Source organism: Tachypleus tridentatus, chromosome 8, assembly GCF_004210375.1.
Source record: "Tachypleus tridentatus isolate NWPU-2018 chromosome 8, ASM421037v1, whole genome shotgun sequence".
Taxonomy (NCBI): Eukaryota; Metazoa; Arthropoda; class Merostomata; order Xiphosura; family Limulidae; genus Tachypleus; species Tachypleus tridentatus.
This window is the reverse complement of record NC_134832.1, coordinates 84,788,620-84,804,481: the sequence shown is the minus strand read 5'-3', so window position 1 is coordinate 84,804,481 and position 15,862 is coordinate 84,788,620. Positions and strand designations below refer to the sequence as shown.

General features: G+C 31.9%; 1 protein-coding gene across 1 annotated transcript in view; it reads left to right on the top strand.

Annotated features, from left to right (window-relative positions):
* Positions 1-15,862, top strand: part of PolG1 (DNA polymerase gamma, catalytic subunit tam) — a 93,906-nt gene that overhangs the window by 59,907 nt on the left and 18,137 nt on the right. The window contains exons 13-19 of the mRNA XM_076452422.1: positions 1,951-2,090; positions 4,718-4,871; positions 5,232-5,333; positions 5,491-5,648; positions 5,985-6,038; positions 6,862-6,979; positions 11,665-11,800. Coding sequence (XP_076308537.1) covers positions 1,951-2,090; positions 4,718-4,871; positions 5,232-5,333; positions 5,491-5,648; positions 5,985-6,038; positions 6,862-6,979; positions 11,665-11,800 — 862 coding nt within the window. The remainder of the gene's footprint in view (positions 1-1,950; positions 2,091-4,717; positions 4,872-5,231; positions 5,334-5,490; positions 5,649-5,984; positions 6,039-6,861; positions 6,980-11,664; positions 11,801-15,862) is intronic.

Here is a 15,862-nt window from a genome sequence, read left to right as displayed (position 1 = left end):
CTCAAGACACCCTCTCAGCCACACAGAGACACACTCAAGACACCCTCTCAGCCACACAGGGACACAAGACAACAGTCTCCAAAAGCAGACAAAGAAACGTTTGATATAACTCAATATATGTTTAGGCAGTCTGACCTTGAACTAAAGAAGAGACAATCCATGAAAAAAGAGAATAAAACGAAAGCTAGCAAGGAAGTAACCAAGAAAAGTTATGCGCAGAGCAAGTTAGATAAGTTAACAGTTATCTTAGACAACAAAATGAACTTGTTATTTTGTCTTTTTCTTCAGTGTGCAATTTCTCTATTTGAACAAACCAATTTGATATTGCATAGAGAAGAACCTTGCATACACATTATGCATAGAACTCTGATTACACAAGTTAAAAATATACTTGTCAGATAGATCAAGCCAGAATATCTTGAAGGCAACATCACTGAACTTGACTACAACAATGAATCCTTACACAAATCTGATGAAGCAGTTTCTATTGGAAATGCTGCCAAGGAATACACTGTTAAATAGGAAAACGACTTAGACCTGATCAGCTTCTACACCAGTCTCTAGAAATACTGTATTAATAGCAGCTACAAATTACATGATGAAACATTTTCCTCTAAATGATGAACTTCTGATTCACACAGAGGTTGTTGATCCAAAACTGAAAGTCAGCAAAGATTTCTCTTCTCTATGCTTCTTCACAGACAGGTATCCTGTCCTTGTCAATACACATGAGCATGACACTATTGACAAGTTGGAAGGGCAATATTTGAATTATCAAATTGATACTTTCTCAGAAACCGTCCTTCAGTTGAATGTTGACAAGTTTTGGGTTCAGCTGTCTACAGTTAAGGATGGAAGTGGCAACCAGAAGTATGACATTCTGTGTAAGGTTATGCTTGGAATTCTTACAATCTTCCATTCTAATGCTGACAGTGAAAGGATATTTAGTTTAGTGACTAAAAACAAAAGCAAGTTCAGACCAAACTTGAGCACTTCAGTTTTGAGCAGTATTATAACACACAAGATGTGTATGCAGTCAAATGGACAATGTTGTTATAACTCCCCCCCCGCTAGTACAGCGGTATGTCTCTGGATTTACAATGCTAAAATCAGGGGTTCAAGTCCCCTCAGTGGGCTCAGCAGATAGCCTGATGTGGCTTTGCTTTAAGAAAACACACACTTGTTATAACTTCCAACCATCCAGAGACATTCTCATGAAAGCAAAGGCTGCAACAGCTGCAAAACTATTACAATAAGTGTCATAAACATGATATAAACTAGACCTCACACAAAGGCTTTTTCTGCTTACTGTTTGTGCATGTTCAGTGTTGTTTTACCAGTAAGTTTGTTACTCTGAACTGAAGAAAAGACATAATTTCAAAATATTTTTTTAAATTTATTTATTAAATACACAAAACACAGTCATAAATGAGCAATCTATAGTAGTAATAAATAATAATGGTTATAATAATAATATAATAATGAACAGCTTAGAGACATTGGTCAGGCTTTGTAGCTGCAAATGATAAAGGGCTCTGTCTACCATCATTACACTCAGTCATTTGAAATAGTTGGCATCTCTGTATTAGTAATTTTATTTTAAAGCTAAAATATGAACAAAAGATAAATTTGTAGCACATTATTAGTAATTATTCTTTCACTTTTTACTTAAACTACAAACAAAGAAAAGGAGTAAAACATACCATACAACAGATATGTCCAGTTGACACACCCAGGTACCTAAAGAGTTAACAGCAAGGGATAAGAAAATAGCAGACTTATGAACTGCTAAGTCATTCCTTTGTTATTTTTGTTTTTAAAACTTACTTAAATATATGATCAATAGGAATAGCCACATGTTAAGAGAGAAGAGTAGACTTGTTTCTAACAACCTGTTATAGAAACTTGTATTTGTATACAGTTTAAACATTGATTACATTTAATTGGCAGATGCGAACTGTTCCTAAGTTGATGAGGTTGACATGGGATGGATATCCTCTCCATTATGATACCAAACATGGGTGGGGCTATCTTGTACCAAATAAACCACCAGATGCTGATACTGGCAATGTAGAAGAAGAAACTTCTAAAAAATGAAGACAGTTTAGAATTTCCTTTAGAGTAAGTATTCTGTTACATTTTTCTTATAAATTTCATAGGTTATTTATTGTTCATAGTTTATTTCTGTCATTGATCAATTGCAGATGATTAAACTTGGCATTAGTCAAAACTACAGTCCTCATCCAGCTACATCTACAGTTCTCATCCGACTACATCTACAGTCCTCATGTAGCTTTGCTACATTAAAAATACTTTCTTGTATATGTCAAGCTGAAACAAAATTGAATAAAAATCTGAAATACTGTTAATAAATTGTAAAACTGTTTTACCCCCTGTTACATTTTCATGGTTGTCAGTTTTCCTTTTCTTATGAATGATTTGTTATATACAGTGATATTCTAAGTGTAGTGCACTTGAATTGTTTCAGTAAGTACATACTCTTAAGAAATAGTGCTGGAAACACAGTAATGAAACCATATAGGCATAGTGAAGATGCATATCCAATACACAAATCCTAGACTATTAAAAATGTAAAGGTTTTGATGCAATTTAAATTTTAATTAAATATTTGTGTATATTATGTATAAATTTGAAGGTTTGTTCACTAGCCAGCAATTCAAAGATAGTTCTGACATTCAATTAGCATTCAAGCAGTGTTAGATTTTATACCTTTTCTCTCTAAATAACAGAAACTGTTTGACAGTGTTTGAGCAGTGATTACACATTCAGTATAACTCGCATGGAAACTATGATGTTTTGATTTATGTAACATCAATTATTTAAGGAAGAGCTCACGTATTGAAATGCACAGACATACTACCAAAACATTATATGTATCAGTTTTTTTGTGTGTGTGTTGGAACAGACCATTTTGACAAAGCAAAGAGGAGATACGTTTAGTGGCCAAGTTTCTTCAATATAATGTACTGAACAGCTAGTATACAAGATGGAAGAGAAATGTAATGATAATTTTAATGTTGAAAGAGAATCATCATTGGAACTCTACACTCCCCTTCTTCCCAATGCATAAACTAAATTAATCAAATTTGTTAAAAACTATTGACTAATAATAACACACTCGTTTTTAATTTTTTATTACAGCTGAAGGTCTCTGCTTATTTTCTAATTTAACTGTTAGTTTTATTCTGTTGTGTTTTACTATTTATTTATTATTATGTTTGTTACATATTTAATTTATCAACAATTTTAATTATAAAAAGATGGACTGTTAATCTGCTTTGGCATAGAGATTTGTTTTGCTTAAGTCAGCTGCAGTTCTTTTAATTCTCCAAAATGTGGTGCTCTTGCAACACAAACTTACTGTATGTAGCCATGTGAATATTGCATTTAAAAATACAAAAAAAATTATTTTTTTTTTGTAAATAGTGTATTTTACAACTGCATGTGAAAGTATTGTTTCATTTGCATTTATTTATGTATGAAATATTTTTTTTTTAATTATAACTTAATTCACATAATTGCCAGTACTCTGCTGTTATAGATAATGTGTTGAAAATTTGTGTTTTTAACTGAAGTTCCATTTTTGAAGCCTAGTGGTTAGGGTACTTCACTTGCAGTTTTCAGTTCATGAGTTTGCATCCCCTCATTGAACATGCTTATTTTTCTAGCTGTGGAAACATTATTATGTTGTGGTCAATCACATTATTTGTTGGTAAAAGTGTGGTCCAGTAGTTGCAGTGTGTAATGTTTTCTAGCAGCCTTACCTCTAGCCTTCACTTCAGAATCTTCAGGAGCTGTATACAAAGTTCAACAGACAAACAAGCTCCGTTATAATTGTTGATTAAAGCCTTTTAAGACCTCTCCACTTCTTATTGTTATAAAACATTACTTCTGAGTGATTAATAGGTAATATTTATTAAAGAAGAGATTGCAGTAACATATGACAATTATGTTTAAACAACATAATTAAATGCTTTTACATTGTTTCAGTGATAGGAACAAGATGTGCAGTTTTCAGAGTACATTTGTATGTATGAATTCTCTTAAGGAATAATAAATTACAAGAAAAATTGATATAACATTTCAGAAGTTGAGCTTGCTATAAAACTATACAGTGGAAATATGTTCTCTAATTTTATAAGTCACTCTTTTATGCAAATACTTTTTTTTGCACTGACATTTTCTGTTACAAAACCATAAAAGCTCTAGATCTAGTAACCCATATTGCTGTGCACTACCTGTTTTGTGTTTATTCCTTATTAGTTTTTACTGCTGTTGTACTGTGAAATTTGTTCTGTTGACATGACTTATTAATATATTGTGTTATCATCATTACGATATTTTTAACATTTAACATTTTCTAGCTCAAGGTAACAGTTTTAATGTGTTATGAAATATCTGGCTGTTGGTTTTAATGTACCTAACATTTGCCTATCTGTGTTTGTACTTGTGTTACCAGCAGAAAGTTTGAATTTAAACTTTTTGTAATTTTGGTAGTAAGATGATAGTCTTGCATTGTGACACATTTAGGTATTATCGGTTACTTACGTTTTTGTATGCAGTGTCTCATAATTTTTAACAGATGTTCAGTCCTTCACTTTAAACACGTTTCATTATTTTCTAAAATACATACATCCCAATAAATTTTAGATATAATTTTTTAGAAATATAGGTATCATTATAATATCTTTCACAGAAACCTTTTGAGATTATGTCCTCACTTGGATGTCGAGAAAAAAGAAGAAACTGTAAGTGTAGTTCAAGAGGCATGGAAAAATCTTCAAAATATTCCTGAAAATTCGTTCGAAATAAATGAACAGTGGAAGGCAGTATTAGGAAATAAAAAGAAGGTAGAGCCTTTTGTTATGTAATATTTCCTTTTTTGTAGCTATTTGTGTGCGTGTCTCTCTTTAAATATATATATATATATATATATTTAAAGTTAAAAGTAAAGTTTGAATTACAAGATATTTAATATATGCATACATCCCTTTTTGCTCACATACATTGTTGTGTGTGTTTACAGGTTGAATATATTTATATAGAAATGCAATAAAATATTTAGAAATCAACTAGATATGCACATGTCAATTTGTATAGAAGTATTTATGACTACTTATTAAGTATGATACAATAATATATTTTTAAGTGTTTGGTGAACATGAACATAAAAGTACATCAGTGTTTCATGAGAATTATTTTAAATACAGACTCGAAAAGCAGCTCATGAGAGAACCCTAGGTCACCATGGTAATGGTCCATTTAATGATGTTAATATCAGGGGATGCTGGTTCTTTAAGTTACCTCACAAGGTATGTGTATATTTTTATATTAAGATAATAATAAAATAATGAGTAAATATCAACATCCAGATATTCAACTTCATGACAAAATTTGTCTGCAAATACTTAGATAAATCGTGAATATATATTTTCTCTTTTTTTTCATGTGTCATAATGATGTGTTTAGGATGGGCTGCATAAGAGAGTTGGTAACCCTTTAGCTAAAGATTTTCTTAGTAAAGTAGAAGATGGGACTTTGAGAGCACTGGGTGGAGGTCAAGCTGAGCAAGCTTTGAGGTTGAGTAAGATGGTGTCATATTGGAAGAATGCTCGTGATCGAATTTTGTGAGTTTTTCATTTGTTGGTTGAAAGCCATAATGACTAATTTACTTTATTCAACATTGTTATATGTTTTTTCTGTTTTAATGAATAAATAAGTACAAAAAATCATACAGAACTTAAACCCATGAATTGGCTTGTTCTTACTGGATCATTGCAGATGTAGTGTGGCAGACATATTCTGTTTTGTTGCTTTCATTCATGGAGTTTTATACTTACAGGCAGTGGTATTTAAATTACAAGTTAAATGGCTTGTATAATCTGTAGTTTATGTGCATAAATTCTATATTTTAATTACTGAGACAGGATTAAAGATGTATTTAAAAAGCGTAATATTTTCAGGTCACAAATGGTGGTGTGGATGAACCGAAATGAACTTCCCGCTGCTGTGACTAGGTCAGTGCATTTACAAAATTACTTTTTTGAATATAATGCTTACATTTTAGGATTATTTTCTTTATATTCTTTGGAATAATGTAGATTTTTAACCTTTTTGAATTTTCAGGAGTTTTGTGAAGCTTCTGTGTACATTAAAAACAATAAACTTGGTAATCTTTGATAACAAATCCAGAAATAGTGGACTAAAGTTGTACTTTATTTCAGCATTCTTCACTGTTAAACTCATATGGTTCTAATGAATTATATTGTAAAGTAGACTGGCCTACTGGTTAGCATGCTAAGAAGCAGATTGAAAGATGGAAGGTTTGAGCTCATATGATGCTGCTAAACAAGCCCTGCACTTTTGTCATTGGGCAGGTAACAGTGACAGTAAATCTGGCTATTCTGTTAAGAATAGCTTTGTATGTAGCAGGTGCTAATGACTGGTTTCTTTCTTTCTGGTCAACAGATATAAATTAAAGTTGACTGTATCTAATACCTGAACCTTGGGTTCTATGAACTGTCCATTTACATCATGTGTCAGACAAGATGCTTATCATGTTAAAAATACATAAAATGTATGATTATTGTAAGATATATAAATATACCTCTGACAAACGTTTTATAAAAACTTCTATGAACTTAACTACCATAACAAAATGCATTCAAGATAATTATAGATATAAATTATAAGGTGTTTTTATTGTTTTTCTTTTATGAAAATATTTTTCTTAGATTTTTTGATAATATTTTTAAATCGTGAATGGAGAACAAAACATTAAGTTTATGTTCATAAATGATTAGTATTTAGTCCTTACAGTTTTCCAATTATTAAAATCAGCAATTCCTGTTATGATGAAGATTTTCTCTATGGAGCTATCTTGCCTCGTGTGATACCAGCTGGAACTGTTACCAGGAGAGCTGTCGAACCTACTTGGCTTACAGCAAGTAATGCATATGTAGGTGTTCTGTAATGCAATACTTTGAAAAAGTACTGACTGTTGCTTACTTTTATAACTTATTATGTAAAGCTATGTTTTTGATTTGGTTGACTATCCATTTTTGTGCAAGTCATTATGTTATAGTCAACTAGACTTATTGATGTTATGCAGAATGTGAAGGAACAGTAATTCCAAACTACTTCTTAGTTTTTCAGTAAACCTAGTGGGTGTTTATATCTGTCTGAATGAAACTCTATATTAAACAATGGTTAAAAATAAATGTAAAGCTCAATATATCATTTGATTTAACAGTTGTCACTGAGTTATGTTAGTTATATCGGTGACAAGTGATAAAATGAATGGTAGATTGGGTCTTGCATTAATTATTTAGTATTTTAAATAGTTTGTCAACTAAAATATTCACAAAAATAAATTAGTAAAATTAATTCTGCAAATTCTTGAAATACTTAAAAACATGTTAAACACTAGGTAATTCTTCATCCATTAGGTGTGTTATTTCGCTAGGGAGATTCAATAAATAAAACAGTGATACTTTAATCACATCTCTGTGAACATTAGTGAACGATAAGCATTACATTGATTAACTACTAAGCATTGCTTTAGTTGTTATAATTGTTGAAAAGACCACTGCTTTTAACTCTTTGAACCCTGGGCTCCCCACTCTTTCAGTACCAAATCTAACAGCATACTCTCATTGATATTTTTCTCTAATTTTTTACCTTTCCTTTCCGTCTCACACAATTGTTTGGTTAGAATTTTATGTTTTGGCTGACTACACTATCAAAACAATGCTAACTTATCCAGTGAATTATCTTCCCTTTCATACTGAAATGCAACAATAACGACTCAGTCAGTATATTTTTAAAAACGAAAATCCAGTAGACTCAGTGATGCATGCCAAGTAAGAGGTAATTTAACACTGGCTGCTTTACTGGTCAGGCTAGTGTGTTTGTGTGTTTTTCTTATAGCAAAGCCACATCAGGCTATCTGCTCAGCCCACCGAGGGGAATCGAACCTCTGACATTAGCGTTGTAAATCCGGAGACATACCGCTGTACTTGCAGGGGGCCTGGTCAGGTGAGAGAATTGGTCTTTCAGGTATATACACCTCTCCATTAGATTGGCTTTCTGGCCTGTAGGGTTCAAAGGGTTACATACAAGATGAATTTTGTATATCTCTTTTGTCAGAAAATTTATCTGATAAAATGAAAAATTCTGATTATCAATTTTTGCAAGAATGACAAATATAATACACTATTTTTTTACTCATACAAGACATGTTATATGTTATTTGCTGATAATAGATGTATCCAGTAGTGATATAATGACTTGTATCAGCATACCTCTGAAACCAGCTGCTACAAAATGAAAAATAGCTTTATCTGAGGATATAAAATACCTGTATTACATGTCTGTACCACTGCATCTATGTCATTTACTTTTAGAAAAGGCTTCACATTTTGCATAAACATTTTGAGCATGCATATGCAGATTTTAGCCCCAGTAAGTGAACAAAATATTTGTATATTAATCAATGTGTGTAACACACTAAATCAGGGGTTCTCAACCTTTTCTGACTTGCAGCACACTACAACAATCTGAAAATTTTTGCAGCACACCTGGAAAGCCTTAACAATTTTTTTAGGTACACGTTATATGGCAAGCGTTAAAAGCCTTAGAACGAAAATCACGGCCAAAGTAAGTGATAATAATGTCATTGTGCATCATGTTTAGATACACGTAACACAGAAGAGTTAACTTAAAAAGTCTTAGAACGAAAATCACGGCCAGAGGAAGCGATATTAATGTCATCTGCATTATCGTTTGCTTTGGCCGTGAGTGTTGTTTTAAGGCTTTTTAATGATATTCTGGTATAGCAGAAAAATTAAAACTTTTTATTTTACATATGTTTTCCATGTGACGCTTGTGCCTGCTTTCAAGAGCAAATCAAATTGAAGCAAGGCTCTAAGGTAGAAAAATAAGCTTGCATTTCATCATCGACTGTAAGAAACCTCTCTCTCTTTCTGGCTTTAATTTCAGTCATTGCTGAAAATCCAATTTCTCAAAACCACGAAGATGCAAATGAAGGAACTTCAACTGCTTTTGAACTGATTGCAGGATACAAGGAAACAATGACTGTTAAAATTTATTGTTTTGTAAATCAATGAGCCGTTCTTCCTCCTCAGTTGTAAGAGTAGTTGTCTCATTGATTCTGAATGAATAGGTCAACCAGTTATATTTGTCGAGAGCAAGTAACGGGAAGTAATGTTTTAGTACTGACTGTAGGTCGCTTAATGTGTTCAAAATTTGAGGGGCAATTTACTTCTTTGATGGACATTCGTTAACAGAAGGAAAATGATCGAGGACTCCTTTCGAGATCTTATTCTTCCACAGTGTCACCTTTTCATCTGAGGCTTTCAGTTTGGACGTTGCAGTAATAATATTTTCAGATGGTCCTTTGAGACTTAAGTTCAGAGAATTTAATTTGTCAAACAAGTCAGAGAGAAATTGAACCTTCAGCCACCATATCTCATTGTGGAAAAGAAAATTCAAAACCAGCTTCCTCAACCTCCAAAAAAGAAATTACTTCAGTTTTTAGTTGGACAAGATGCTTTAACACCTTTCCTTTTGAAAGCCATCAAACTTCAGTGATACAGTAGCTTTTTGTAGTCTGAATCCATCGCCTCACAAAGAAGACAGGAAAGTTGAGATTGAAGTGGCCGAGACTTGATAAAAATGACCACTTGAATAACTTGATTCATAACAGACTGCAAATCTTTTGGCAAAAATTTGGTGGGGAGCATCTCTCTGTGAATCATGCAGTGAACACACCTAATGTTTGGATTTTGTTTGCGCACCAGAGTGACGAATCCCTTCTTTTTCCTTGCATTGAAGGACAGCCATCCTGACACAGTTATTCCAATGTAATTTTAAGAGCAAAATGATCTCATTCACCAACTTAAAAATGTCTTGGCCTTTCGCTGTACTTTTTAAATCTTTGCAAAATAAGTATTCATTTACAATTTTTCTGGCTCTTATGAATCGAACAAAAGCCAGCACTTGAGCTTTTCCACTAATATCAGTAGATTCATCAATTTGAAGAGCCCATAGCAGAGATAATTCATCTTCAGGTGCTTCGGAGTGTTTGCAAACTTGATCGTTCAAATCCAACAAGTCTACAATCCTGTGTTAAATTGTGTCATTGGACAGTGGAACTTGCTTAACCTTTTTGACGGCATCCATTCCATGCAGTTTCAACAATGATTGCTAATGCTGGCGCAATGACTGATTCGGCCTCCATATGGGCTTTCTTGTGTTTTGCCAACAATTGAGCTACCTTGTAACTTGCAATCAATCCTTTTTCAGGCAGCTTCCTGTAGTTCACAAGCTTTCTTGATTGTTCATGTTGTTGAGCCACGAGATTCTCGAAGTATTCTTTTGGTTTATCCTTCCCAGCTGAATGTTTTGTTTCCAAGTGTCTCTTCAGTTTGCTAGGAACAAGCGCCTCGTTTGATAAAGCTGCATTGCAGAGTAGGCAGAATTGTAATTGAGAATGTTCCGATTCCAAAGCGATAAAACTGTATTCGTTGTATTCGTTTTTGTATTTTCGTTTGATTCCTTGCTTTTGATTCAACACATTCTCCTTTACAGCACCAGACTTATTTAAATATTTTTCCATGGATAAATGATAAAGCTAATTCATACACGATAAGCACGAAGTTCTGCAGTTGATGTAAAATTCCTACCTACAGCGTAGTAGCTGTAGTTTACTGCAGAATGAGAATGTGTTCCAGAAAGCAGTTTGATTGTTTGATACATCGTTTATGACATACGAAGTGCTTGTTGCACCACAATTAAACTAACAGTCGAACCATTGCAGTAGAGAATGAAATTTAAGTATGAACTTCTCAGTGCTCGAGTTTAATGAAAACCATCGAATGTTTTGGAAGGTTTCAGAGTGTCTCTATAGTAGCTTTTATTAACTGATGTGTTCGACTTGCTTGTAAGATCCCAAGAAACACCACGGCACACCTGCCAATCTCTCACAGCACACAGGTTGAGAATCACTGCACTAAATCAAAGGAACTTTATAAACTTATTTGTATATTAATCAATGTGTGTAGCACACTAAATCAAAGGAAATTGACAAACTTATTTGTATATTAATCAGTGTGTGTAACACACTAAATCAAATGGACCTCATAAACTTATTTGTATATTAGTCAATGTGTGTAACATTAAATCAAAGGAAATAGACAAAGTTATTTGTATATTAATCAATGTGTGTAGCAACTAAATCAAAGGAAATTGACAAACTTATTTTAGGATAACTGAAATGTTTTTCATGTATTTAGTATGCTTCTGAGTATGGCTTAAACAGCTTTAAAAAACTTGTTTTGGTATGGTTATCAAAAAACACTAAAAACAAACTGCATCAATTCATTTTGGTGATGCAGCTGTGATGTATAATTTCAAATGATGTTTTAATTTATCTTTTATTTTTTACATTAAATAATAAAGTAATATTTAATTTATCTAAACCTTTAACAAAGATGTATTTTCTTAAATGGTTAAAATTTTTAAAGCTTAAATATTTGCTCTCTTTTATGCACTTTGCACTTGACTTTAAATTTTTAAATACCAGTTAACATTAGAATGTTTTTATTACTATATTACATGCAGATCGACAGAGTTGGCAGTGAACTAAAGGCTATGGTACAGGCTCCCCCTGGTTATCACTTTGTTGGAGCTGATGTAGATTCTCAGGAATTATGGATAGCAGCTATACTTGGGGATTCTCACTTTGCTGGTTTACATGGTTTGTATTTCTCTCATTGTTATAGCCTATCGTAATTGTGTTTAAATACATATTAGCATGTACTTACTTGAAGCATGATTTCTCTACCTTTGTACTCGTATATTAGAAAATACATTGACAGGCTACTTTATCAAGAAACCTACCTACTATCACTGTGGCCCACTTTGAGCCAGATTAATTGCATGGACTTCATGTTCAGTAAGCATCATAAAATTCTGGAGGGTGTCGTGTTTGGTTGTCTCAGTCTGTTAAGCAGTGATTGTAATGGCAAAAGAAGATGTCTTAAGTTACTGTCATGTTTTTAATAAAATTTGGGTGATGTAAATGTGGTGAGTTATTGTATTGTTAATTTGTTTGTATAAAAATCAAGTAATGTGGCTTGATATGATCAGGCATTCTAGAAGTTGATTTTTATTCTAAAGAGAATCAAAGTACCTGCTCCTTGCCTCATGAATGTTCTGCAGTAATATATTCTACCTCTATCAAAATAGCAAGATGAAATCCTTCATGTGGTTTCCTTCACATTTTGTCTACACTGTTGGTACAAAAAATGACAGAACTCTTGTCACAAGAATACATCAGGTATTCTTTATTCAAATTTTGTACTTTTGTCACCAGTGGAGCCATGTTTTTCTATTTACACCTGAGAGAAACATTTTCTTTAGTATTTGTTAGCTGTCATTTGACAATTTTTGTAGAATCTTAACCATGGTAAAGTCAGGTAGTTAAATCACTGTCACTTTTGAAAACATTGGTCAACAAGGCACAGTGTAACTTTATAAATATGTGTAACCCTCTTTTCCTTCAGTCAATTATTTAATGGTCAGCTCAGTGATGTGTATATATATGTATATATATCATTTTGACTACCATTTGAGTAACAAATAGTTTTATTTAACACTAAAAAAATTATTTGCTAATGATGCTCTTGCTAGATGGAGACTAACTGTCATTCTCCTTAAAAAAGTTGAAGAGATCTATGCTTTCATTCATTGTTTTGCAGAGTAACCATGTTATAACTACAATAACTAACTGCTTTGTATAGTTATATTATTAGATTTCTTCCTCATATATACACACACACACACACACTAATATGACACACTGTTTGTTTGCACATACAAAATAACTTGTTTATATGTATAAGATTACAAACTGTAACATAAAGAGCATTTTGTTTTCAATGATTAGATATTACTTAATAGTAAAATACTTGATTTTATAAGTGTAGAAGAAAAATGCAATTCATTATATTATGATGCAAAAGGTACTACATTCAATCAAACAATATTAGGTGTTTGATAGGTATACAAATACTTAATTGTAATTTTTGTCTCTTATCATAATGTACTTTTAAGTGAAGAGGTATGATGTAGTGATGGTTGCCCAGAATGTATTGAAGCGAGTTTATACTAAAATATGAACTTACACATTAACATCCTTTCTTTAAAAAAAACAAAAAACGTTTACACAACACTAAGTAATAGAAATGTAATTATTGTGATATTTCTAATGAATAAAACCACCAGAGGATCCTATCACTGACAGTAAGAACTATCTTTGAAAAAATTAGTTTATTTACATACTAATTAAAGTCCAAACTCATGTATAATATATTGCATTTTTTTTGTGTGCTGTCTTGTGAATAATTACAGTGAATATATTTGATTGTGTTGTGTTATCTTAACTGAAGTGTTTGACAGTGTCTACAGAATTTGTAATAATCAGGAATGAAACTTATTGACTTATACTGCTTTAGTCATGAAATTATTTGTTCACAAGGTGCAGAAAAAAACTCATTATCCAGTGTAAACATTTAGTGTTTTAACAGCAGAGTTTAACTTTAGAAATCAGAAACCTAATATCAAGATAAAGCTTGCTAACTACTCTATAATTTATGTCTTAAAAATGAATCTTACTTAAAGTGAAGATAAAGAACAGCTTGAACTTGGTATATTGCACAGTTTATTAGCTCATGAGTGTATATATCCTTCATCAATTGAAGTTGGATTCGACTCTAATGAATTAAGTAAATGTTTGTAGCTCAAACTGTGAACTTCAGTATTGACTGTTAATAAACCAAGCACTTGGAAACATTTTAAAGACTGATTATTAAATATCACATGGCAACTAAGTAAATAGAAACTTTTTGTTCTAAGGGCAGTTTAACTGTAAACTCCAGTATTATAAACAACCTATTGAGTAATACTTTAATATAATTAATATTAGATAGCCTTATTATTCAAAATCACATTTAACTATGACATTAAAGTCAATGATTAACTATTACACTTTTAAATAGTTAACATGGAGACACCATTAAATTAGCTTTCTAAATGTAATGTATTCTTATTTGAAAATAACAGTTAATTACTGCAGGTTTTTATTTCACATAAACTACTAGCAAAAAATACAAGCCTATAATATAGTTCAACAATCTAATCCTACAGTGACTTCTCATGCTTATTGATCACATACTTAACTTCAAAAACAAAATCATGTTAAATGTAATAAGCAAGAATAATGATGATATTAATACCATACATCTTTTGTCAATATATTCTAAAGATGGCTAGTATGGGTATTAAAACTTTAGTTAAAATATAGAACAACGTTTTGACCCTCTTAGTTTGCCTTCCAGTTAACAAAGAGAGCTTGCAACTGACCATTGCTAGTCACCTCTCAGAGACGAGAGCATAAATGGGTGTGAGATTGTAAAGGGTATTGTAGTTAGTTTTCAGTTTATTATTTATTACAGGTATAATGGTGTTCCTTTATATAGGTTAAATTTTGGTTTCAGTTCTTGTATAAGTGGGCTTCTTTGATTTTGTGTTTATTTGTATTTGTTTCACTAAGGACATTGGTGTTTTTTATGGTTATGTTGTGCTTATTTGTCTTGCAGTGTTAAAAAATGTGCGAAGGCATTTTTTTCTTTCTCGTGTAACAGTTGTGTCAATTGTTGCATTGTATTTTACAAATAATGTTGGTATTATGTTTCTCAGTGTAGTTTTTATATAGTTTGATTTTAGTTTTGTACCCAGTTTTTGAATAAATTTAGTGTTTACTGGAATACTGTGTTTTCTTGTGAGTTTTTTTCCAAATGTTGGTTATTTTTTCAATAATTTTAGGAATATGTGGTATGCAGCAGTGTAAGGTTTTATAGTGTGTTGTATCTGTGAATTTATTGTTTGTTTGTTTGTTTGTTGTTGGTCTAGGTGTGTGTATGTGTACACTTCATTGGTTTTTCAAGGAAATTTGTTGATGTTGATGAAGTGTTGTTTTATTTGGTTTCTTAATATGTTGAGTTCTTGTTTTCTTTCATGTGCTGACATCTTTCATCAGTACTGTTTACTTTAAAACAGGGGTATCATTTCAATAAACTCATAATATTTAACCATTGAACTGTAAATGTATACATTAATCAATCTTTCTGGACCTACCAGTATACCACTGGAGGACAGTGTGTACCACATCATTCTGGAGATCAGTGTAAATAAAGTGTAATTTCTGGGTTAATATGCAAGCTAGAGATTGTACATGTTAAGATGATAGTAATATTTCAATAGAAATGCTTTTGTACAGAATGAAACCATACAAAGTTATTTAAATACTGTATAATATGTCTAGATTTAGGGGTGAAGTTATTTTTTTAGGTTAGTAAAAAACTGTTTTGGCCTACGTCAGCTTGAGCCAATTAGCAAACGTGTAATTCTGTTTATTGTGAAGAGTGGAACTTCAAGTAATTTCTCAAATAAGAATTTTGGGGTGGGTAGGGAAGGGTTAGACTATCAGGATTGTGCTTAATGGTTTTATTCAGGGTACTTAAAAAAATACAAGTGAATTTATATTAAAATTAAAGTTTAGTGTTTTTGTTGTGGTTTTTTTTTATTTTGTATTTCCTAAATATTAAGCATGGCTCAGTGTGATATTATTGTAGTGGTATTAGTGTGTGATACATATTCACAAAAATACTTGATGGAAGAGTAGTAATAACAGCTAAGACAATGTGAATGTTGTTAAATTATTCTTACAAAATAAGAATCAGTGATTTTAAACCATGAG